Source organism: Parasteatoda tepidariorum, chromosome 10 (genome assembly GCF_982258835.1).
Source record: "Parasteatoda tepidariorum strain Cologne lab strain chromosome 10, Ptep-v5.0, whole genome shotgun sequence".
Classification (NCBI taxonomy): Eukaryota; Metazoa; Arthropoda; class Arachnida; order Araneae; family Theridiidae; genus Parasteatoda; species Parasteatoda tepidariorum.
This window is the reverse complement of record NC_141764.1, coordinates 61,584,213-61,611,186: the sequence shown is the minus strand read 5'-3', so window position 1 is coordinate 61,611,186 and position 26,974 is coordinate 61,584,213. Positions and strand designations below refer to the sequence as shown.

The 26,974-nt window shown below is 28.0% G+C and overlaps 1 protein-coding gene across 2 annotated transcripts in view; it reads right to left on the bottom strand.

The window, feature by feature from the left end:
- Positions 1-26,974, bottom strand: part of Dora (zinc finger SWIM domain-containing dorado) — a 61,678-nt gene extending 34,704 nt beyond the window's left edge. The window contains exons 1-7 of one of the 2 annotated variants that reach the window (XM_043047858.3): positions 26,763-26,974; positions 13,999-14,500; positions 7,534-7,641; positions 6,133-6,286; positions 4,075-4,169; positions 1,927-2,102; positions 1,734-1,841 (exon numbers count right to left, since the gene is read on the bottom strand). In XM_043047858.3, the coding sequence (XP_042903792.2) occupies positions 1,734-1,841; positions 1,927-2,102; positions 4,075-4,169; positions 6,133-6,286; positions 7,534-7,641; positions 13,999-14,176 (819 nt within the window). In that variant the 5' untranslated portion in view covers positions 14,177-14,500; positions 26,763-26,974. Of the gene's footprint in view, positions 1-1,733; positions 1,842-1,926; positions 2,103-4,074; positions 4,170-6,132; positions 6,287-7,533; positions 7,642-13,998; positions 14,501-26,387; positions 26,711-26,762 lie in introns of those variants that run through there. The other variant, XM_043047860.3, reaches the window with a different exon arrangement.

Here is a 26,974-nt window from a genome sequence, read left to right as displayed (position 1 = left end):
CTAGTTAGTTTACCCTATAAGATGTTGAGAAATTTGCGATGTTGTGAGAGATGCTTAAAAATGTTATTTTTATTAATATTTATAAAATATATATTCAAGAAATTGATGGATATTTTATTCATACATATGTATATTATTGAAATTGTATCAGTTATTGAGGGAAAAAAAATAATCACATTAAAGAAGAACAATCTGTTGTATAATCATATTCTATAAGGAGCATGCTTTTATAAAACTCCACATTCGCTGAATAAAATGTTTTATTCAAATTTCTTTACTAAATTGCAAATAGATTTTCAGACTACTAAAAAGGAAACATCGTATTTTATAGCTTAAAAAAAATAATAATAAAAAGATTAGCAAACGATTATTAGCGAAAAAAATATTAATGAAATTTTACGCTACGCGCTCGAAGTCAAGTTCCTCGCACGTTTATCTCATTTTAATATTAATCGCCCCATTTAATTATTTCTTCATTGTCGCCAAATTATTTTTTTTAAAATAGTTAATTTTAATTTTTCTCAGCTTCTAATAAATAAAAACAGTTGAAACTTTGGATTTTTCAATTGAAAAATATGTAGATTAATATGGTATTAAAAAATTCATACCTTATAATTCAAAAATTTTTGATCCTCAATTTAATTAAATAAAAAATAATTAACAATTATTAAAAATTATTTTTTTCATGAAATTATCTTTGGGTAAATGAGTTTTATGACTGGGTGAAATTTTCTTTGAATTGCTTTTTTAGTTTTAAAAATATGACTAAAAACGTAAAAAGTGAAATTAACATTAAGGGGTACGAACTTTGGATCGCTCTCCTGACCAAACTATGGGGACCATATTTCCCAGATTGCGGCTACCCCCTATATTTTGAAGGTTAAAAATCCAAATATGTAAAAAAAAATATATGTTTATTCGGAGAAAGTACGTTTTTGTGTCTGATTTCGCAACTTAATTAATAGTTAGCACTAATTAATTAGCATATTTGAGGTCATCCCCAGGGACCATTAAGATTGACACTTAGTTCATGAAAATCCGATCATTAGAACGAAAGTTATTCAGGGTGATATCTTTTTTTTTGCGGACTGTACATACAATATATGAAATGTAAAATAAACTTTGTTGTATGTATTTTCTAGTTTAATTATTAACCTAATTGTTCGTATAATTACCGCCCGATAGACCAGAATTTTCGGTAGTCCGGCACCGAGCCGGTCCCAAACGTGCCGGATTATCGGACTTCTACTGTATTTAATTTTCAACAAGTGCATATTCCGACTTTTTCTTTCCAATTTTCCTAAAAAACATTTTTATATAAAAGCTCTAAGATAAGATAAGCATGCAAAAGTGCTGATCAGAAAATATCTGGGAGACCACAAAATTAGCATATAAATTATATTTAGGTTGAATAAAAAGTGAAAAATACAGCAACTTGAACAAGTGTTTCATGAATCATTATTACTCATCCAGAAAATAAAGTTGTGGATAATTAAAAGAAATCTTACACTACGAAAAAAAAACAACATAGAAATTGCTATCAAAATTGTTAATAATCTTGAAGTTAACAAAATAAATATTGTGAAATAAAAAGTAGCATCAAAACCCATCACCTTTAAAATAAACTGGATAAATTATAATTACTTATTTACCTGTTGTGGTTAGGTAGTTCACTGATTAAATACTGAGTAAATCTTTGAAGTAAATTTGATAAATTATAATTGTTTATTTACCTGTTGTGGTAGTTCACTGATTAAATACTGAGCAAATTTTTGAAGCTGAACGCGGTGTAGACGAGATAAAGACTCTGACACAGGTGCTCGCAGGCGAACATGATTAGGCTGTAATAGAATCAAAATAAATAATAGGAATTTATATTTAAAAACAGTATTTTATACTTTTTAAACAAATAACTAAAATACTTACTTGATGAATTCTGGACAAACACACAGCAACAACATGAGAACACCAAGATGCGCTACTGACACAAGTACAAGTGCACGATGTAATACGGCAGCGATCAAAAGTAACTGCTACATTACAGGTACCTTTAGGGACTGATAGAGACTGGGGAGGGGTGATAGTAGCACTGAGATGGAACCCTAAGACAAAAAGTATTCTCCATAAGCAAGTTAGAAACTTATGTTCTTCAGAAATAATAAAATTAGAAAAATTTCACTATTATTTTAATAGGATTAGTTTTAAGAGAATCAACATAAATAATAAAAAATTATTCTTTAGAAACATAACAATTTCTAAAATTCTCCTAATTTGTGAGCTACAACACAAGTGAAAAAAACAAAAAAAATTTTTAAAATTTCAATGAGTCTGCTTTGAAGGATCAAAATAAAACTGACCTAAAACCAATTTCAAGAAACTGGTATTTTTATGAATATTTCATATATATATATTATTATTATTATTATTATTAGTGGGAACCTTGATTAAAATTTATAATGTCAAATTATTAGATTTTGTGAGAAAAAACATATAATAGAAAGAGAATGGAAACATGGAACATTTTCACTAAAAGGTGGAATTTTATAAAGTAATTGTAATAGAGGTTACAATTATTTAAATCTAATCTCAATAACTGATTAATGTTATTGACAATTCTGAGACTGGTTTTTTTTCCAGGTATTTAGGAATTTTCAAGTTTTTTGTAAAAAATTAAAACTTTCCCTGACTAGATTGTTTTTTAATTTATTTTCCTCGATAATTTCCAAAAAATTTAGTTTTTTTTTTCAGTAATGGCACTTATAGCATTAAAATTAAATTTGGCTTTCGAATTTCTTATCTAAGAGCGAATGACTTTGTTACGATGTTGGTATGTGAGGTGCAATACTGATAGTGGTGGGAATGGAATTCTTTTCAGATGATAAAAGGAATATGGAAAACATGAGAAAAGAAGAATATAGAAAGAATTAATAAAACAAAGAGAGATTTTTAAGTTAAATTACAACAGTACATTATTGAAAAAGGAGAGGAAAAAACTGCCACAAGGAAAGAAAAAGTCTCCTAAATTGAGTTCAGTTAACGGAAGTATTTATCCGAAAGCGGTTTGGATAATTGTGATTCTACTATATATACTGAACGAGCCACATAATTTGAAAATGATGAAAGCTGAATAGATAATTCATCAAAGTTTAGATGTGTTACACTAGACGTCAAATGAATAAAACATGATTATTTTGTTGCAAAATTTAGCTGGACAGTTTTCAAATATATATAATTATAATGTCTACAAATATTCAATAAATATATGGCTGACAAAAGCATGAATGGAAAAAATTATATAATGAGATAAATTTAAAACAAAACAATTTATGGAACATCAGAGAGTTGTTGATTTTTGATGAAAATAGTTTTTGTTTTGAATGTAAGTTTCACAATAACCCATTTTGGGTTTTTCCATTTATTTTGCAAGGTTATTACTAACCCATTACAGGTATTTCAATAAAATTTTGCTTAGTTTATGTGTGGTTGTCCAAATAAATGTTTTTATAAAGAAAGAATTGTTTCTTTAATGTAGCTTGATTTGTTACATTATCTATTAACTAATTCCCAATCATACATCAAATAATAAGTTTTATTTAACACTTAAAATTTGAAAGAAATTGATTTAAGTTGATACTGTATTTACTTTTTCAATACTTTTAATGTCCAATTAATAAATGTAAACAAATAAAACAAACAATTATTCATATTTTTACTTATAACTCTGTTTCTAAAAACATCATCAACTTTAACTCAATCGATAATAAGTAGACAGTAAAACAATTTAACATAAGAAACAGAAATGAAACTTTCTAAATGTAAAATTATTTTACCTATTTGCAAAAGTTCTTTAACAGCTCTTGCTTGATTTAAGTTGATACTGTATTTACTTTTTTAATACTTTTAATGTCCAATTAATAAATGTAAACAAATAAAACAAACAATTATTCATATTTTTACTTATAACTCCATTTCTAAAAACATCACCAACTTTAACTCAATCAATAATAAGTAGACAGTAAAACAATTTAACATAAAAAACAGAAATGAAACTTTCTAAATGTAAAATTATTTTACCTATTTGCAAAAGTTCTTTAACAGCTCTTGCTTTGTATAAGTGTTCCCCTCTCTGAAATTCATCTGCTGAGCCATTAGCTAAGCATGAATATAATCTATAAAAGAAAAAGAAAAAAAAATATAATACAATTAGGTTTAAAATAAATAAACAATCATAAGCAATAAACTATTTAGCAGTATTACTACTTAGGAGAATTCATACAAACATTTCTAAGCTTAGAATCAACAGTTGATGGGTAAAGTAGCAATTAAACTTGAAATATCAAAGACAAATACACATGAAAATAGTTAGATGGCTGTTATAGAATTATACATATGAACAAAATCAAAGATTAAAAATTTTTACAATAAATAATTTTAAAAAAAAAATCCTTTTTGGAAAAAAACCCCCCCCTTTTTTTTCTTTATGCAAATACTTTCATTGGATGCAAATTAGTGCTTTCTAGGATCATTCTCATGGCCTGAGTAGATAGGGCACTTGTCCAAGACTTAACATTTTAAAGGCTTTATAATGTCTTGCGTAAAATTTTAAGTTTTCAAATATTTTATTAATTTATTTAATTAATTTAGTTTTTAAACTTATTGTTTTAAAAAAGGGGGATATTTTTTATTGCACTTGCTTTACAGAAGTTTGTAATTTATTGGTTCATTAAAATTAAATCAATAATAATTAATTGAATTAAATTGAAATAAAGCCATTTAAAATAATATTTTAAGTTTGAATAGAGTTTAAGATTATTCGAGATTTACATAGGTAACTTTAATCAAAATACAAATAATAGAAATTTTATTAATTTAAGTTCATGAAACAATTTGATGATTGAAATTAAATTTGTAGATTACTAAAATTTTGCAAATATTTCGTTAATTAAAACAATATAAATTACAAGTTACACAGAAAAATAGCCGCTATAGCATAGAAATTATAAAAAAAGTAAAATGCTCCTTCATATTGCATTCAACTGTCTATTAACTCTAATTAGAGTTGAGTTATTTCTAAGGTGGAAAAAACCTCACAGAAAGAAACTCATTTTCCATTAAAAAATGTATATTTAGGATAATGTATTGAGTTATCTTACATAGTGGCTTCCCAATAGAAAGCCATTATGTATCTCCAGCAGAAAATGCTTAGTTAAGATAATTTATAGAATGTTTCTACAAAATGGCTTCAAATTAAATTATTTATGATATATATTTCAGACATTTCTAAAATATTTAAAAATCTAAATACACCTTTCACTGCTTAATATAAGTTAGAATTTTTCCTTTTTAAGATTTTCAGATCAACAACAAACCCAATATGAAAATAACAAATTCTGACCTGGTTTCAAATTTAAAAAAATCCAAAATTATTCCACCATACATAGCTGCCAACATGGATGGGAAAAAAATTCAGTAGATTTTACAAAATAATATAAATTTTATGATAAATGCTGCTAAATGTACTAAATATTTTACACAAGGGGAATTTTAAAGATTTTTACAGTCATCAAAATAGAAAAACAACAATATTTTCTTGTCATGATTAACATTAAATGAGCTTGAAATGTTACGCATTATGTTTAGTCATAATTTTGAATAGTAATAGGCATTTAATTTATCAAGATTAGATAATTAAAAGAGTTTTTAATTAATTAAAAAAAGGGACTAAAAATAAACTCAGAATTTTAGAACAAAAGGGTTTTAAACTGATTTTTATAAATGAGACTCGCTTCATTATGTATTAATAACACTTATTTAAATATTCAAGCAAGCAATAATCTGCGCAAAAATTCTATTTTAATAGGGAATTTTTAAGGAAACTTACTCAATTTTAGGAAATTTTTAAAAATGTACAAAAACAAGGAGAATTTTTATTAATCCAGTAGGCCAGGAAAAACTGGCAAAATCCAGTAGTTTACTGGAAAACCCAGTAGAGTTGGCAGCTATGCATTATGTCATTTATATAGGTATCAACGAAAGCATAAACACCGAAAAAATATGTAGCCAATAAATAAATTTATTTAAATAAGAAGAAAGAAAGAAACATAAATAAATTACACATCGTAAGAATGTTACCTAATGTCTTCTTCATTTTCAGGAAAGCTCCAAAAAGCAATACGTAGCTGTAACTGTTCTGGAACAGGTGGGCAGACATGTTCCACCACTTCAAATGGGATGTGAAAAGCTACAACTCTAGCAGAAAGTTCTACGAGTGACATGAGCTGTCCATCTACAAAAAAAAGGTAAACTGGCTGTTTTAATATTGATCAAAACTTAAGAGGCAGAAGTAGAAATTATAAAACAGAATGAAAAACATGTAAATTTTTTTTTTTTTTTAGAATTATATTAGTCAAAATATTTAGAGATCATTCTAAAAATAAAATTCTAACTAATATCATCACTTTATCATGTAAGAAGCGAAATTTTTTAATTTCTAGAAAAAAAATTGGCAATAAGTACTAATTTGTTTACGTCATGGTTTTTATTCAATGAAAGCAATTTCATTTTTTTTTTTTTTGGCAGTTTGATTGAACTACTACTAGATGGTATAAGTTAGAAATTTTAATGGAACAAATTTCATAGCCTTTCCCCATACATAGACATTGTTCTTTCAATAAGCCATACATATAATCACATTTATGTACCCTTGCAATTATCATAATATTTCTTGGCAGACATCCAGATCTAATACCTGCTTTAAAGTTTTTATTTACAAGCAATAGAGCAAATGAAACTTAAAAAAAAATATTGAACAGAGCCAATTTCAAGGGCAATACACGTAGTAACTGCCAAGTAAGACATTGTGTATATTTTTTTAATTTCAAAAACCCTATGGCGCCTTTACGATTGTAGTTGAAGAAACGGGAATCAAAATAAAATATTCCCATATCTTTATTAGTCCAAAATTTTCTGAATTTCATTTCAATACACAATGAATAATTAAATGAGAGTCCCAAACATAGTCATTCTAGAACAATTAACATAACAGCTCTCAAATTAATACATACTGAAATGCAAAAATTCGGTAAAAGATAAATTTCATTTCAGTCTCCAAGTGAAAAAAACAAAATTAAAAAATTTATTTAACATCAGCATTTTTAGCACAGAGTTGAAACAGGTTTATTAAGCATATTTTCTATCATAACTTACCAAAATGAGATATTCCTAATTAGATAGAATTCAGATCACAGGATTAAAAGTTATTATACAGATTACCCAATGTGGAAAAGTTACACAGCAAAAGTTAATTATGACACAACAAAATATTAAATAAAACACAAGAAAGTTGAAAAGTTACATACCAGACAAGAATTAGAAATTCCTATTTTCCTATTTAGTTAGAATAATTCAGATCATGGGATTAAAAGTTATTATGCATGTTACCCAAAGTTGAAAAGTTATATACACAGCAAAAGTTAAAAATGGCCCAACAAAATATCAAATAAAACAACACAAGGATGTTGAGAAGTTACGCACCAGAGCCATTTACGTGAGAAGACTGCTGCCCAATAAGAGTACCAGGCAGAGCAGAACTGCTATCTTCAGAAGATCGAACCTGAAGAGCATTTTGAACAGAAGATACATCTGCAAATAAGAACAAATATTATTGTTGTACAGTTCTCAGAGACGTTCCATTCAAATTAACTATCAGTTATCAAAAGTGCAAAAATATAGTCAACTGAAATTAGCAGCAACACAATTTAAGTTAGCAGAATTTTAAGGTGTATGCAAGGTGTAACGTAAATATTGCGATGAGCATCTAGGTGAAGTATGTCATCAAAAGGATTAAGAATTACTTAAGAAACCGTGACCGGAAATGTCATCTTACCCTGCTACGGGTGCTTTCCTATTATGGGCAGGTTATTCATGTGACTTTGAACTTGCACTTTTATTTTTCTAATATATTTTAATTTCATGTTACTATTAGTTATAGTCAAAAGTTCCATTGAAATATGCTCAGAAATGCTGTTTTATCGTAATTTAATAATTAGACAAGCTTGTCCAGTTAGTCGCCTATAGCCCAGCTAAAAAAGGTGAGGTTTTGTGCATGCATTTTGTTATAAGGGAAGAAATTTCGGAACATGAATTTTCTTGACTCCGAAAATGAAATCCCAAACATAAAAATAGATCAAAGTTTAAAGCAAAATAGGTGATTATAGTTATTTTCAAGGGACAATAAATTATTACAAAACTTAATCATAATCTATAATTAAAGAATAAATGCACACAAAATAAACAAATGATAAAAAAAAATAATACACTGAAATCTGGGAGCAAACATCATTAAAATAAAAGAAAAAAAACTTTGAAATTAAAAAATTACCTTAAGTAAATGGTACTTTCATTAATATAATATATTTCCATCATATATGAGTATTACAAATAAAAAAAACAATGCTTTCATTGTAATTTGATGGACAAGATAAAAAAATTTACTACTCAAAAATGTTAGTAAGTTTATATTTAACATCATTTTCCAATTGTTAATTGGATAAACTAAGAAAAAAATTTCGACAGAAAAGAAAGCTGAGTTTCTTTTTCATAAGATGATCAAAAGATTAATACAAGTTTAGAAAAGAAAGGGTGGTCCTAACGATGAGTAAAATTGTCTTAATTCGAAATATCGTATGTTTGCGACTTTTAAAGATTATTAAGTTCTATCTTTATTAAATAAAGTAAAAAATTGATATAAACATTCAACACGACTATGTTCTGAAGAGTATGAAAACTTTACAATCAAAAATTAGTGTATAGCCTTAAATTTCTATAACTATTTTTATTACAGTACAGAACCCGTTATCCGGAAATCAGAAAACCAAAAAACCGGAACGAAATTCGATAAATTTTCCCGTCATTTAAAAAAAAAAAATTTTTTTTTCCTCATAAGATTTTAGGATTTTTTGTTCTTTTTTGAAAGATGTTTACCTTACCATCATTTTGGAAATAATCATTAGTGTATTACTCCATCATATTTTCTTCTTTTTAAGATTATTTCCAAAAAAAAATTTTTTTTTTTTAGTTGGCTTTAACAATAAAAAAACGGCTTTTCGTAGCGATTCAGAAAACCGGAAAAATCAGTTATCCGGAATACGGTTCCCTACTGTACTATAAAAAATTTGGTCATCTTCAGTAGCCTATGCGTAAGACACCTGCTATATATGATCTTGGGGTAAAGTGCTTGTTACTAACTTAAAATGAAAAGGGGTATAAAATGACAAAAATAGAAAACGATTCTGTAAAGGGTATAAAAAAAGGGTGAACTTAAATAAGAAGATTTTTGTTCCTATACTGATTCAGCAATAATTAGTTCTTCTGTTTGAAAGAGGCAGATAAAGAAGGGATTTTCACTTCAAACATGTTATAGATTTAACCTTAGAATAAAAACATACAAGATTTGACATTGATAAGTCTAGTTTTTCTAAGTTCTTATCTAGTGAAAGAAATTTTAAAAAAATCCACGATTCTTTTAAAATTGCATGTTCATTAAAATAGCATGTTCATTATAGGGCAATTCCACGAAAGTGTCAACTTTTAAGTGAAATTTTTTTTTTATGAATTGCATATTTTAATTTTAAAAATATGTTCAAAAATAGCCAAAGTCTGCATATTACTGTTTAATTTTTGATAATTTTAAGTTTTTTGAATCTGGCAGCATTCTAAAGTAATCACATGGCTGACAAGCGAATTCCTCACATTTGTGCTCAAATTGTTTTCTTGAAAAATACTTATAAAATAAAAGAAATGTATCTTTCTTTTACAATATTTTGATAAAAATATGCATATAGTACAAAATTTAAGCATTTAAAACATAGCCTTTAAGTCATTTTAACTTTAATATATTAAATAAAAGTAACTTTTTTTGTGTCATTCCGTCACATGTTTTAGTACATTTTTTTAAATAGCAACTGCGTTTTTGGATGAAAATGTGTATATTTTGGAATATAAAGCAGAAGTGGCATAAGAATCAATGAGAAATTGTAAAATTCTATGCATTTGATTATTAACCTCCAATAATTAGCGTGACGGAATGACACATCTTCGGCGATGGAATGACAAAACGAGTCCTTGAGAAGCTTAGTCAAAAACTAGGGAATTATTTCTTTTTCAATTAACCTAATGGCTAAAACAGCTGTTGAAAGACAGATAAAATGTTGAAAAAGACCAAGATCCCCATGATATGATGAAGAAAAAAAACAGAGAAAGAAAGGCAGAGAAGAAAGCTTCCGCGACAAAAGTTGGACTTAAAAAACTCAGAAGTGCAAACGCTGTTGTGCGGAGATTGTGTAAACAAAGAAAAATCAAATTCTACCAATCTCTTCACATACAAATAATTTAAATTCCCTATACAAATTCCTGCAGAGTCTTGGTAAAGCCATAAAAAAAATTTTACACTCACCATAAAAAAAATTGTGCACTCACTTCCAAAATCACCAATAGAGGAAAAAATATTAATTCAGTCTTTATGTGAGAAGTATTTAACATCGAACTCAAAAGAAATTAAGTGAGAAAAGTAATGTTGATGAGCTGTTTAATTTGGCTAAAAAATTTTTACTGTCAAGATGATGTTAGTTACAAGCCCCCAAGTATGAAGGATTCAGTCATAATACAAACTCTGACAGAGTAACGAAGAGTGCAGATGCAATATATACTTATGGCCTTAAAAGAGGCTTTTCATAAAGAAGCATATATTGATGTAAAGTGTGTCTTATCTCATTTTTGTTCTTATTCTCATTTTTGTTAAGTGTATTTCATTAATACCTCACAGCACATGCACCTATAAATACCATGTAATTGTGATGTTGTTCTAAAAGGCCAAACAAGATGTTGGCTGCTGTAAAACGGCACATAATATGTAAAAAAATTTTATGATTTCATAAAGTCGAAGCAACAAATCGAAGAAGTTTTGTTTCTGTCCAGCTATTCTATTTAAGAGAGGGCAAAAGAGAATGACTTCAGCTAGACACTTGTTACATTAGCATTGCCAGGAACACGAGACCTGCACTAGATGCTCATGTAGTTGAGAAGCGAATCATCAAAATTGGAATGCTTTCTAATTTTAACCAAAACCAAGTGTATGATTTGAAAAGCCACTGTTTTGAAGAGGAAATGGAAAATATGATTGAGTATGAGGTCGGCTCTTTAATCATTGTCCCATACTGCGAAAGAAAAGAAGGCACATTTATATGCAGCACAAATTACTTTGATAAACAAAGACGATTTAGATGTTAAAGTATTTAAAGAACATGGGACAAAAATTGATTTATGCATAAATGTCCTGAGAACGAAGATAAGATGTGACATTGGCAAGTTAGATATAAAACCTCTTCTGAGACAACCTAATTTTCAAACTGTTGAAATTTTAACTGATTCTTACGTAAATATTAATTCTATTTATCTGTTACATTCTGTTTATCATTTACATATTAGTAAAGCATTTTTTAAATGAAGACTTTCTTCCACTAAACTTTTTGTCATTCCGTCACGGTCATTCCGTCACAGCAAATAGATGTTAATAACTGCTAGCCAACCTGAGGTTAATTTTCCAAATTCACAATTTACATTGCTTACACATTATACTGAAAGTAAAAAATAGTTCAGGAAAATAATAGTTGCAAAATTCACAGAAACTACCAGTTCTAAGCGGTATGCCGAAAGCTTGGTTGCCAAAATGTCATTCCGTCACACAAGTAAAAAGTTCATAAAATTAAAAATAAAAAAAATACAAAATTCTTTTTTTTTAGTTTATGAATCACATTATACCAATAATAATGATATGCATGAGAAAATATCATGTTTATTTGAAATTAGATGCATAGAAACTTCAATTAATTGTCATCATGCAAGTCAAAATGTCATTCCGTCACATATGGAATTGCCCATATATGTTATAAACAATAAAGAAAAAAAAAATCAGGAATATCAGGATATAATGCTAAAAATCAAGGTAAATAAGAAGAGAATATTTCTTATTAGCAATATCAGGACAACTACGAACCCAGAGATCTGTTCAGTAGAACCGGACCTAAGACCTCTTAGTAGGGTGACCTGGGGTAATTCCTGATCAAAAAATGCAAACATCTATTTTGTGAAAAAACTATTCAAGATAGAATTTTAATATTTACTGGAAATTTGAGGCTATATGGGATGAGTCCTATGCTACCTTCTTTTGTTTGAAAATCTAATTAGAATTTAAAAGATTTTAAATTTTTAGTGATCAGGAATTACCCCTTCTCTTGATCATTTCTGGGGTAATTACTGATCACCAGTTTTTATAGTAAATGGACTGTTTAAAAATAATTATACAATGGTAATTAACAAATAAGACATTAAGATCAAACAAATAAACCAAAAAGATATTTTTAAGAAGCTATTAAAACGTTTGATTTAAAAGCCGGAATAAAGATTAACACTTCAGCTCTGGCAGCAGCTCTCACACTGAAATTTTCATTTTCAATCATTAAAAGAAATTTGCTATTTTTGCTTTCTAGAAGTTTAGTATCCTTTTTAGGCTTATAATTTCTCACCATATTTATATTAGGTTAATTTATCAACTTAAAAATTATTCTAACAATGCACACACATAAAATTAAGATAGAAGAAAGGTAAGAGACAAGCTAGAAATGGTGCATATCAGAACACATTTGTCTTGTATACAGATAAAAACAAATTTTGTGATTATAGTTAAAATATATTTTATAGTAGTTCCACTTAATAAATATGAACTGTTATATAAGAAAAGACAATTAACTATTTATTAGCTATTTTTTATACCATAAGAAGAAATGAAAATGATCAGGAATTACCCCAGTGATCAATAATTACCCCATCTGTAGGGGGTAACATTTGATATAGTTTCCTATAATCTAGTATAATGCTTACAGTAGATGTGAAACAATTAAACAAAAGCTTACACTATTTTTATATCAAAGAAAAAGAAAGTAACTCAAAATATTTATTATAAAGAGAAGGAGGGGGATCTTTGCAGAAATATGCACATTTTGAAACCCATCTTTGAAATGGAAAATGCAGAAAGCATTTTAAAAGATACTTATTTTGTTAGATTAAACAAAAAACTATTATTAAGTGAATATAGTTATACTTTAGTTAAGTGCACAAGCTTTCTTGTCCATGTCTCAAATGTAAAAAAAATAAAACTTAGATGATCATTATTTACCCCAGAAACAGAGTGATCCTGAATTACCCCGGGTCACCCTATCAACAGTTTAATATTCTGTAATATATACTGCAGTTTTTTAAAAATTTTATATTTATTTTAATTACAATCGATCTTTATAACACAGCCCTTGAATCCTGGGGCTTAGCATTTTATGAAATTTTGTGTTATATAAATCATTTCCCTTAACTTTCAATTTACATTACTAAATATGGTAATATTAATCTAAAATTGATCAGTAGTAAAATGCTTAAAAATTATTTTTTGATACAAATACTTAAAAATACAAAATATGCACTTAAGCCCTAATTATTATATCCGAAAAAAGAAAAAAAAATAGAAATTTTCTGCAGCATTAGAAATAGGAACAAACTAATTAATCAATTTGAGTTCCGTCAGCTTTTGAAAATTTAACCTCTTCACAAATAATATAAAAAGTTAATAGTTCTTTCGTAGTTATACAAATTTCTTTTCTGCATAAACCATACAACAAGGGTAGTGTGGTTTATACAGAATTGCAGTTTGTAAAATTGTGTTAAATAGGTCTTGCATTAAAAAATGCAAAACTTAATTCACAAAAATGCATTTAATTTGAAAAGAAAATAATAAAAAAACTTTTTGCGATTTTTTTTAAAGCTAGCACATAATGAACTGGATCAAAATTCTCCTAACAGTTTTTTAACAAATTAATAACCAAATCAACAACAAAGGTACAAAAAAAAAATTCCCTGAATAACAGTATTATTTATTTCAATATAAAAAGTCACCTTTTAGCTTTGAATGTAACAAATGATAAGTCCCAGAACTGCTGCCGTTCTGTTTCTTCCAGCCACGCCAGTTGTTGCATGAACTCTCTGGCTCGCTAATCCATGAGCACAAGGAGTCTTCTTCGAACCGATCACTGTCTTCAAATGAGAATCTATCTCCTTCATCCCAATCAAACATTCCCCCAGCCTCTTCAGGCCTTCTACTGAGGAGCTCCAGCTCAGACAGATTTAAGCCGTTCTAATTCACTTGACCCACAAAAAGTCAGACCATCAGCTTATGTAAAATTTAAAAATAAAATATAAAACCACAGAGAAAAACTCCAAACACTTATCTGTCACTGAGAACTGCTATAAATAGGCACTTAGATTAACATATATGTACAGAGAAATAGATAGATAAAATGTTTAAGCAATGTCACGATTACTGAGGACAAATTCTGTGGTGTCCAAAAGACACTGATTTAATCCACTCCCAGCAGAAAACATTAACATGATCTAGACCCTGTAATAAAATAAAAAAAATATTTCAGATACATGCAATAAAAGCAAAATATATACTTAAAACATTTCAATTTTAATAACTTAATGCTAGTTTTCCACAGATGAGAATAAATCTTTAAATCTAGAATTTTTAATAAATATGAAATGACATTTCAGATCACTGATAACACAGACATCTTTAAGTAAAAAAAAAGAATTTCCACTCTAATTGGAAGATCAGGGTGGTCACTCAAATCAGACTTCAAATTTCCTTGATTTTTCCAGTAAAAATCTTAAAATTTTCAGGTCAGCATGATTTTTTTTTTTTACTTTTTCTTATCATAAAGTGTAGGTGGGTACAAGAAAGGTGTCAATATTATAAAGTATTTTATTTAAAATTTTATTTTTTTAATACATCATTTTGAAAAAAAGAATTAGACTAAATTTATTTTAGCAACTTAACAAGATTTAGTTCTTTGATTTTTAAATTTTTAATGTTTTGGCACAACATTAATTTTTAAAAATTTAAGATAGATGTGGAGAAAATATGTTCAGCTTGTAGAATATATTGTTTTTAATGAATAAAAAAAGCTTTAATGTGTTAAGTGGTTTTTTTCCCCACAAAATGTAGAAAATACAGAGTAACCCAAAAAACCTTGGATAAGTAAGGTTTAATATATTTTCATTAAACAAAAGAAAATATTTCAAGGCAATTATACATTAATAAATTTTTATTTTTATTTACCTTTAAATATAGAGCCATTTTATACTGTATTTTATCCAAACAGTGCTCGTTACAAAATTTATCGATACAATTCAATTTTCTTTAAACCAATATTTAAAGTCAAATGTTTAAATGACGTTTGTTTTGAATAGCATTATTATTTTAAGAGATTTTCAGTATTCACAGAGACAAAATTGTCAAATTTCTTGTTGAATATTCTATAGAAAAAAAAAAACCATATAAAGTTCTTTAAATTTTATTATTTTTTATTTTATCTTATTTGAAATTAGAACATTTAAAGAATTCTAATCTAATCACATGGTGTCCTAGTTTAGATTAGTTTATTGCTTTTGTTGTTACAACTGCCCAATTCCTTGGTGAATTTCTCAGAAAAACTGTCTCATAAAACATAAGATTATAATCCTCAAATTTTTATATCAAATATTTAGTACATAATAACCTATCAAAAAACAATTTGTTTTATAAAATCAGATTAAAATGAATTCAAACTAAATAGATTAAATTGTTGGTGTTGGATGTAAATCGCACGAAAGCAAAAAATGGTTACTTATTTACAAATTGCCTATAACTTTCGTTTGTAATTTAAATGTAAATTTGACTGAAATTTGAATAAAAAATTATATGTAACTCTTAACTTGTAAAATACGATACATAATTAATTTGAAATTTTTTACTTCAGTGTCAGATGCAAATTTTTAAAGTTGGATACAATTTTAAGTTAATCTTTTGCTTTTTTTTGTTGTCCTATGCCTGTTTAGGCAATTGGGGTGCGATTGCTCCTGTTTTTCAGTGGCGCCATCTATGGCCAGGAATTCAATTTCTGCCATGCCATTCACATAACCACAACCTGTTTACAGAGCGGGTCACATTCACACACAAAAGAGAAAGGACATAGAACACACAGAGAAAGAAAGAAACATCCATGCCTTGCCCGGGATTCGAACCCAGGACCTTTCTGAAGCAAGGACAGTTCCCTGCCCCCTACACAGGCCTGTTGGCAACCTTTTGCTCACAGCTGGTATAACAGGTAGCCCAGAATGGCTGGCTTCATCATACTAAGAGCGATAAGCAAAGGGTTAATCATAACCATTATAATGACGGAAAATTACCTTAATTTTAATATCATAAACATTATTTTTTTTAATTAAATAGCTTCTTTAGATTTACATTGTCTTCTATTTCCTGTTGGAATGGATAAATCAATGTCTTTTATAAGATTTTCAATCTTGTAAAAGTTAGTTGAAAAATCACTCATTTTAATTTTAACTGTGCAAAGTATATTAACAACAATGTAAATAGAACTCATATTTAAGCAATATTTCTTTAAATTTAATAATTTCAAAAATCCTTAAATAAAAAGACTTTCGCTAAATTGTTTCTGTTTAAAAAAAAAATTGGAAAAAAAGCCCAAACGATTCGTTATTTTCATATACAATAAAAACAAAATTAGTATTGAAAAAAATATTACTGTACATTAAAAGAATGATTTTTTTTCACTGTATTATTAGTCTATAACAATTTTTTCTCAGAAAAAAAGATCTTTTCACAAGGGAAAGTGATAATTTGATAACTTTATTTATTGCCTATATAAAGTTTAAAAAAAAATTTATTGTACAGTTTTTACTATCGATTGTATCTGATGTTTCAAAGTAGAGGATATTAATCGATATACATTTGATTTGTATTTAATGACATGGCTAGTGGTGAACAAGAATAGAGCATATGTTTCTAGTTGTTGCATTAGAATGTGCCAAATTTATGAAAAAAAATTTCATATGAATTCCAGAATAAATTTTTATCTCTTTTTCATACCCATTCTCCAGTTTCATTTACCAATTACAGGCTCTATAATTAATTAATAACAATTTTTATTCCATTTACCTAGAAATTGAATAGAATGTGTGGTTATTGTTGTAGTTTGCTATGCATGTAGGTTTATTATTTTTCAAATTACTTTTTGCAAATTGGGGAAACAATAAACATTTATTCTTCAATTAAAAACACTAAACATCTAAGTGTAATAGAAACTACATACTTTAGTAGCATATACTGCTCAGTTTTTTACCAAATCGAATTAATGTTTATATAATGACGAGTTATGTTAATTAAAAGTTGTAGTTCCCTTAAGTCTGTCACATATGCATATAAAATTATTTATATATAGCATTATATATCTTTCACTATCTGCCTCCGCAACCCTGATTTCTCGTCAGTGTTTAAAAGCGAACTTATTGCAATCGAACAAGGTCTTGAAACCATTCTCAATGAGCACGACTTCAGAGACCTCTGGACTCCTTCAGATAGTCGTAGCTCCCTTCAACACCTTAGATAGATAGATTTAGAGGTTGGGCAGCTAAGAGTAGGGCACATCAACCAGAGGTCTATTGTACCCAAACTTTAAATCATGATTAACAAGAAGCCTTATGGCTGAAATGAAATTCAGCAAACACCTTACAGGAACATCTTGCAGTTCCCAGGCTTTAAGGCAGTGTAGCCCTAAATGCTCACATCTTTGAACAGAATAGATCTCACAATCGCAAAGTATATATATCGTGAAGCCTCCTCTTCAAGATGATAACCTCTACAAAGAGGATTAGATTCGATACCCATTACATATAGGTGTCTCCTGAGGATGCAGTGTCCAGTGAGAAGACCAATGATCTTCCACAAACTGTTTCTGTTTAGCTTAAGAAGCTCTTTCTGACATAAACTGGAACAGTCACGATTCAACACCTTAACAGCTGGATTACAGTTGGAGATACAACTAGCATTTCTATTCTTTGTAAACTTATTTCAGAGGTCCATGATGTTAATTTTTAGTGGATTCCATCTCAGGGTTGTAGTCACTCTACACCTTCCTCTTCGGCCCTTAACTACCCAGAACATCAACCTAAGGTTAAATCTGAAATTTCAAAGGAGTGGAAGACCCCTCCCTGACACCACTGGAATGCGAGCAAAGAGCCAGGCTCTTTGCTTGTTCTCAGCTATGACAGAGTCTCACGAATGGCATTTTCAATAGTAGCAATTGGACAAACAAACAGTCTCTCATTCTCTGAGGGCAGCAGGATCCTTGCAGTCTGCTCTAAATATCAAGCTCAGCAAGACACACTCTGAACTGCTTGGGTCTTTTCTCCCCTTCAAGTTCTTGATTTTCTGAGGGTTATCGGTCAAATGGATCTTGTCTGACAGATGGAGGATAAGCCAAAACATCTCTCAGGGGGTCGAAAAAAACTGAGTTTGTCTCCAATGACATGAGCTCTAACTACGCCTTTGTTTGTATTAGCAAGGTTTGGTACTTTATATCTAAATGCATATGGTAATCTTTTAACAAACATTTGTGCTAACCTAAGTATAAGCATGAGCTTAAACTCAAGAACGGTTTCTGACTATGGGCCCAAGTTGCTTTTCTAAAAATAAATAAATAACTACAGAATGTTCTGAAATTTATTTTTCTCTAAATACATACACTTTTCAAGCCCTAAGCAAAATGGTTGATTTAAAATGTTCTAAATAAAATTAAATTGTTTCTCAAAAAATTAAAACTGAGTTGCTTTCAAAAAGAAATTAAAAAAATAGATAAAAACTTCATTGATCAATTTTAAGCTTTAATATAAATAACTTTAAGTACAGCATAGTTAAACAAATTTTATTAGGCTACTGAGATAAAATACATTATTGTAAATTAACCTAAAATAATATTTAGATGGTTTCCATTCATATCTCACTTCATTTTATAAAGAATAAGTGAAATAAGAAATGGAAACAAATAAAAACAAATGTAATGAAAAGGGTGCCTGATGTAAAAATAATTATTATTATTAATTTACAATAAAAATATTTAGTATTTTCAAAATCAAAATCGAGTATACAAATGAGACATAGAATCTTGCTTTAAACAGAAAAATAGTTTATGTTAAATTCTAGTGGCACAGTGCAATTAATTATGCATTTTGGTGTCGGATGTAAAATATCAAAAGTGTATCTTGAGAATTTTTTTTTTGTAAATCAAAATGTGAAATGTTTTAACACATTTGCGCAAGATATCCTGTTTTGCTACAATTTAATTATTAATTTTTCCATTCACTATTATTAGTGTAAATTTTAAAAAAAAAACTGTACTTGTTAGAGATTTACTTATCATGGTTAAAAATTTCAAATGATGTAACCCTTCATTTAACAGCCTATAACTTATAGAAAAGATATTTATAAGTTAAAAGTCATTTTCTAAATCTTCAGTTTTTAACCTTTAAAATGATACCTTGTTCACTTAACAAAAATTAAGTTTAAAAATTTGGTCACCTGGTTGCCCAACTTGAAACCTGTACAGTGCAGAACGAAAAAAAAAAAAAAAAAAAAAAAAATTGTTTCCTTTCTTCCTAATAAACACATATGAATAAATTTTTTTAATATTCTATGTTCATACATCATTTAACATGTTTTCCATACATTCCTCAGTTTTTGCAAGCTTTTTCGGGTAAACGGAGAAACAGTTTCTGAAATATCATCTCTGGAATGTAAGCAACATTTATGAACTTTTGACATTGTCATTACTACACAGTTTGAACTTTGAATCAAAAATCAAATATTTACTAACAAAACAGTAAAGTTAAATGTTAACATCTAGTTGATTCATAAAATAACCTTTTTTAGAAATAAAATATGTTATAAAAGGTTAAAATGAAATCGAGAAAATTAGCATCAATGCAATAATTGCAGGGTTGGGTTTTTGACGTCAAAAAGTGGTTTTTGACATGACAAGGGTATAATACTGGTTTAAACCGTCAAAAACCCGTCAAAAATGTCAAAAACTGAAATTTGCCAAGAAAATATATAAACTTCAAAACTACCAACAGTTGCCATGCATTAGATTGAAATTTAATTATACTATAGGTAATCAGCAGGTTTTAAAATATTTTTTAATTAAAATTAAGGTAAAATAACACATTTAAAATCTCAGAAATTTATATTCTGTGCATGTGCAGAAAAATTTTGCACAAAAATTGTTTAAATATTTATATTTTTAAAAAAAAATTTTTTTTTTGATACTTAAGAAAATTAAAAGTTTATTACTATGCATTTTTGACATATAAGGAACATATAACTAATATTTATAAGGAACTTACAAGTTATGTTGTATAAATACAAACTTGATACAAGTGTATAAAAAATGTTTTTTTAATGTTATACCGAATATCTTTATTATCCAGTATGTTAATTTGAATTTAAAAGTAGTTATATTTATGAATAATGATAAATATAATTCATATTGTTTATTATATTTATTTATAATTATTACTCTTATCATTTTAAAACAATTTTTATCTCTTAATTTTTTTTTCTCCACTTGTATTAAGAATACAAATAATGCATATCTTGAAAGCAAGAAGTAATTATTCAACAGCTGAATATTTAGATATTCAACAAAACTATATCGTATGAAATTCACAAGTATTTGGATAAACTAAATTTTCAGCATAGTAAATGAATAGGCTGAATATACTGTAAATCGACACTAACTACTCTGTGTATTTAACAGAAAGCACTTAAATTTGTATTGTCTTATGTTAAAAAGATTATTAAGAAGATTTAAAAGAATATTAAAACGATTTTTCTTTAAAAGAAGATGTCTAATGTACAAAACTGCTAATGTTTATCTTTAAAAATGTCTAATTTTTAGTATAATCTATACTATACGCTAAATTTGGTTATAAATAAATTTCTTAATAATATCACTGCAGATTTTCAATAACACATGAAAATGAATACATAATATTACAAAAGATGTGAGTTTTAAGTACAAGATTTTGGTTACTATTCAAAATATAAGTGTTTCTTCAAAATTTTAAATTTATTTTTTCTAGAACATATTTAGAAACACTATCCTTTATAAAAAAATATATAAATTTTATGTATTAATTAAATTTCACATATGAATATAGGTTTTTGACATTTTTGACAGTGAGGTTTTTGACGTGACGGTTTAAACCATGGTTTAAACTGTCAAAAACTGTCACATGTCAAAAACCTGCCAACCCTGAATAATTGTAATGATTTTGCTGTTGGCGTATGTAAGAAAATGAGTGAAAAAATAATTCGTTAGATAGGGGAGTACAAAAGCTAGCAGAAAAAGAGTGCAAGATAAAATCTATTACTAAATTATAACCAATTAATTTTTGTTAAAAGAAAAGAAAAATACCCCCAAAGCATTTTAGCAACTATTGGACAGTGTCATGTGGCATTCTAGCTTAACAGGGTAATAATGGAGAGAATTTTAATGCAAGCAAAGTATTGCTAAGTTGATGATATTTTAACTGTTAGAAGATAAGTTTCAATCTACAATAGTAAATCAATTTAAATTAAGAAAAAAAATTCCAGCTTTTTTTTAGGTTCTAATCATAATTTCCTAGACTTTTCCAGTATAAAAAAAATTTCCTGATAATTTCAAGTTTTCAAGGTGGGTGGCCATCCCTAAAATACACTTTAAGGGGCAGATAAATGTGAAAAATAATCAAAGAATTATGAAAAAGAAAAATATATATATGTTCGTTTTGCATCTTGGTAAAAGACAGATTTGTGACTACCAAAACTAATTAACAAATAAAAAATACTCCTAGTACTTTTAATAAGGTAACAGAAAAAAAATAATAATACAGATAAAGATAAATTTAATAACAAATCTGTTATTAGCAATGTTTATAAAACCTAATAAATAAAAAAAAGACCCAGATCATTCTGATGTGAAGATACAGTTTAACTGTCTGTTGTAATTAATATGTTGAGATTAAAAAATAAAATAAATATTAAAAAACTGTATCTGATCTTTTTGGTTAATGAAATATTATGTGATCAACTAAAATATTCAGTTAAATAAAAAATGAAAAAAAGTTTACTACTACTGTTTTATTAAACATTTATCAAATATCATCAGACATCAATCAAATAAAGAAAATTTCATTATAACATTAAGTCACCACATTTCTTAATGACATCCTTCATTTTAATTGAGAGCTTTAGCTTTAAAACAAAATACATCTGGTAAAGTTCTTATGTGATAATTTATGCTGCAAATTCTGGATATTTTCTATTTTATAAATTATGAACAGTAACGTGATTTACTTCCTAGTTAAATTTTCAATGATTTGAAAATTATCTTTATTTTTTTCTGTCCTTTAGTATTTTAATCATAGAAACTAGTTTCTGTCATATCAGTAAAAATGAGATATTATCAATCATTTAAAAATGTTTTCTAACATAAAACAAACTTTTTGTATATAGTCTAAGTGTTAGTATTGAATCAAAATACAGACTATAATCTGTAACTATAGAGCTGAAATAGGCCATCTACCGCTGAGTACAGTAAGCTTCTTAAAGGTGCCAATTAATGATCGTCAAACGTAATGCGAAAATTCCCCTCTAAAAAACAGCTGATCTAACTTTATAGTTAGGGCATGTGCAAATATAAAAATACAGTGCTTTTACTAATCCGTTCGCCGCGCCTCCCGTAGACCATTTAAATCAGATATTAAATAATAATAACAATTAAGTGAACAGGTTAACTTGGTAAAATTTAATTTTAAAATTAAAAAAAATCAAGAACAAATTAAATCAAACTTTTGGGATGAGAATCAAAATGGATAATGCCACACATAAATACAAAGTAAAATATTAACTGCAAGGTCAAACTATTATTTTGAAATAACATTGAATGATTAGAGAATACGTTAATTTAACAAAGGCAGCAAATTATCACTAAAAAACAGACATTAAAAAAGTGACATATCAGGTTGTTACATATGAAACGTCTGATTTTTTAAAGCAACTTTGTTAACCTTTTTTTTAAAAAAAAATGCTTAAGAACTGTAATAAAATTATATATTATTCTAAAGCTTATTACATGCTCTTTCATATCATGCTAACATAATTACTAATTATTTTTAGTATCTTTACAGACACTGATTTCTAAACATGAATTCTCGCATTATTTTTTCTATGAATGCAAAAGTGGTCATAGCAGTTCACTAGCTGCTCAGAACACTGATGCTGCATTTGGCAAAGTCACTATAAAAGAATGGACAGTTCAATGTTAGTTTAAAAAGATGGTGATGAAAGTCTTGAAAATGAATCAAAAGACCAGAGTCAAAGCTTAATGACACTACATTAAGAGCACTCATGGAATCGAATTCTGGCATTACTGTTCAAAAAAAAGGAGCAAGATTTAGGAGTTAAGACTTAGAGGTTGGGCAGCTCCAAAGAGCAGGGCACATCGACCAGAGGTCTATTGTACCCAAACCCTGAATCATGATTAACAAGAAAGCCTTATGGCTGAAATGAAGTTCAGCAAACACCTGACAGTTCCCTTAATCCAATGTTGCCCTAAATGCTCAAATCTCTTAGCAGAATAGACCTCTATATGTCGTGAAGTCTCCTCTTCAAGATGACAACCTCTACAAAGAGGATTAGATTCAATATCCATTATGTATAGGTGTCTTCTGAGGGTGCAGTGTCCAGTGAGAAGACCAATGATCTTCCTCAAACTGTTCCTGTTTAACTTAAGGAGCTCATTTTAACGTACACTAATACAGCCACGATACAGCTCTTTAGGTTGTCTCTGACCATCCGAGTTGCGCCATTGCTCATGGGCAATTTTGCCATAGAGCTTGAATATAGATACTCTGAATGATGTGGGAGGAATTCCTAAGGCTGATTCAGGGTCCCAGAAAATCGCACTAGAGCCAGCCCCTTTGCTTCTTCAGCTAGCTCATTTCCAAAAAGGCCAATATGTCCAGGCCAATAAGTACCAAATGTAGGTATACCATGTTATGAGTAGAGAGGTCACAAAGGACCGAGAAGCACTCCCACACTAGTAAAGAGGCAGGGGTCTTGTCTAGGTTTTTCTGAGAGGTACCTATTTTGTGAAAATGTTGTCATAATTTGTGAACAATTAAAGATTTTATATTATAAAATCAGCACTAAAATATGGATTTATCGTTTCTTAAGGGATTAAAAAAATAAAATTTTAAGAAAATTTATTTTGTGAAACTACCGTTTTTCCTAAAATTGAATTTGTGAAACTACCGTTTTTCCTAAAATTGAATTTGCGAAGGTACCGCTAAACGTTACTAAATTCGGCCTGGACAGATCCCTGAGAGGTGAAATTACACCTTGACAGAGATAGGAGAGCAGCCTGACTGTCGGAACAGATGTGGATAGGCATATTTTGGTGTGTCCTGTCTAAGCATATCTTGCAGCACAAGATAATGGCATAGATCTCAGCCTGAAAAACAGTAGCATAATTACCTAAGGGAAAGTGAAGTTTAGTACCATCATTGAAGCAATAAATTCCTGCCCCTGATTTAAGACCAGACCTTGAACCATCAGCGTACTATATTAGACATTTGCCTTTAAGCCACCGAGGAGAATTAAGCCATTCATCTTTAGTAGGAAAATGGATCTTGAAGGCTTCGAATTAGAAGTTAATATAGCATCATTATCACGCCACATCTCTATCATTAACAAAGTAAAAAAGTTGAGAAATGGGTGCCGCACAAACTGAACGAAAAGCAAAAAAGACATAGTTTTATAATCTGCAATCTTTTGCTTTTAAGAAAGATAAAAAATAAAATTTTTTGAACAGAATTATCACTTGTGGTGAAAAATGGATCCTTTTTGGCAATAGGCATCATTCAGAGCAAAGGTTAGATGCAGGTGAAAGTCCAAAAGCCCCATTATACCCTAAAAAGGTATTGATTATCTTTTGGTGGTCTATGGTCCAATATAAAGTTTTAAATGTTGATGAAACAACAGCAGAGAAGTACAGTGAAGAAATTAAAGTTACATATTAAAAATTACCTCAAATGCAGCCGGCATTGGTCACCCAAAAAGAGCCTATTTGCTTTGTGATAACGGATGACCACAAGCTTTTTTACTCGTCATAAGCAAGTTCACTAAATAAAATATGACGCTCACCTCATCAATCGGATGCATCACGAACTGATAATCACTTTTTTTTAAACTTTCTCCGTGATAAAAAGCTTAATAATTTCATTGATATCAGAGAGCTAAATTTTCATGAAAGTGGCATTCAAATACATACAACACGTTGGCAAAAGGTGTTGATTATGATGGTTTTTACTTTGATTAATATAATAGTTTAAAAAAGTTAGGCTTGTTTAAATTTACGATAAAAAATCTAGCATTTCATATCTGACAACCTAATATTAAAACTTTAATTAATTCACATTCAGAAAATTTGATAAGAGTTATAAGTTTTACAACAATATAGACAACTATAACACTTAAGGTAAAATAGCTTATAGTTAATCTAAATAAGTTTTTCTTCTTAAATTTCTAAAGTCTTAGTCTTAAAAAAAGTCTTAAATTTCAACAATGTCTTAAAAAAAGTCTTAAGTTTCAACAATGCTTATTATTGTCACAGTTTTACAGTAAATGAATTGACATAAAATGAAAAATAATAAATAAAAAAATAAATAATTTCAGAGTATTACAAAAGAAAAAAATTCTCACAGAATTTAAATTTCATTATGAATCTTAAAATTTATGTCTTTACAACTTTCTTAATGTTTTTCTAAGCTAAGTCATAGAGTGAATTTATTATAGAAAAATCAAAATAATCCCATGTTAAAGTCATATATATTATTTTATATAATGGTTATAAGTTAATATAATAATTGCATTGTTTTAATAGATTTTAAGATTGAATTTAAAAAATAATTTAAAAAATTATTGATTTTATGAAGTTAAACAAAGTGAAATTGTTCTTATAAATTATAATGAATGAAAATTGCAAAAAAATAGATAATTATTTCAAATTATTGCAGGTATTGTACAAAATTCATATAAATTAGATAATATTATTGAATTTATGTAATAAAAGGAATTAAGGTCGATTAACCAAAGGTTATATTTTTATTATAAAAAAGGTCGAAATTCTTCAACAGTTATACAAGCTAATATTTCGTTTTTTTTTCCTTCGAATTCTTAATTTGAAATGCAATAAACAAATTAGTAAAAAATTATTTCTAATTCTAAAACAAAATATTATGGAAAATATCTGACACATCCGATCAAGTTTTATACAATAGAACAATGAAACAATGTTTTAAAATGTTGCAAATAATCGTTAAGATATATATATTAAACTTACTAGCAATAGCTTTTCATTCGCTTAAATAATAAACTTGAAACTATGGCAATTTTTAAAGAATAAATCACAACCATAAAAGCCATGAGATCGTAGCATTTCAAAGACAAAGGAACCAGCGAATCACAGGTAATAAAAAAAAAATTACGGGGATAAGAAGTAATGATAAAGCACATCAAAGAGTAGCAGGTAGAAAAAAAAATGTCGTTCTATGAAAATTACAAATATGAATGCACAATTACTAGACAATTTCAGTACATTTAGCACTTTTAAATAGCATTTAAAACATGATTATTTGCAAAAAATTAAAAAAAAAAATTAATGCTAGCATTTCCACAACAAAGACTATTTTGGAAGAAAATAAACAAGTTTACTTACAGCAAAGATATGACAGTCAAAGAAAAGAATTTCAAATTTTTTAAAAAGCTTTACAAAGCTGGATAGCAAGATATCAGACGATCATACTAAACTGTTTACATTTGATTTTGGTTTTTGTATCCTTAAACCTTTCTCGCCCCCCAGTTTACATACAGAAACATTTAGCATGAACTTGTCATCGTACATTTGCACATTATCGATATTTTAAATTT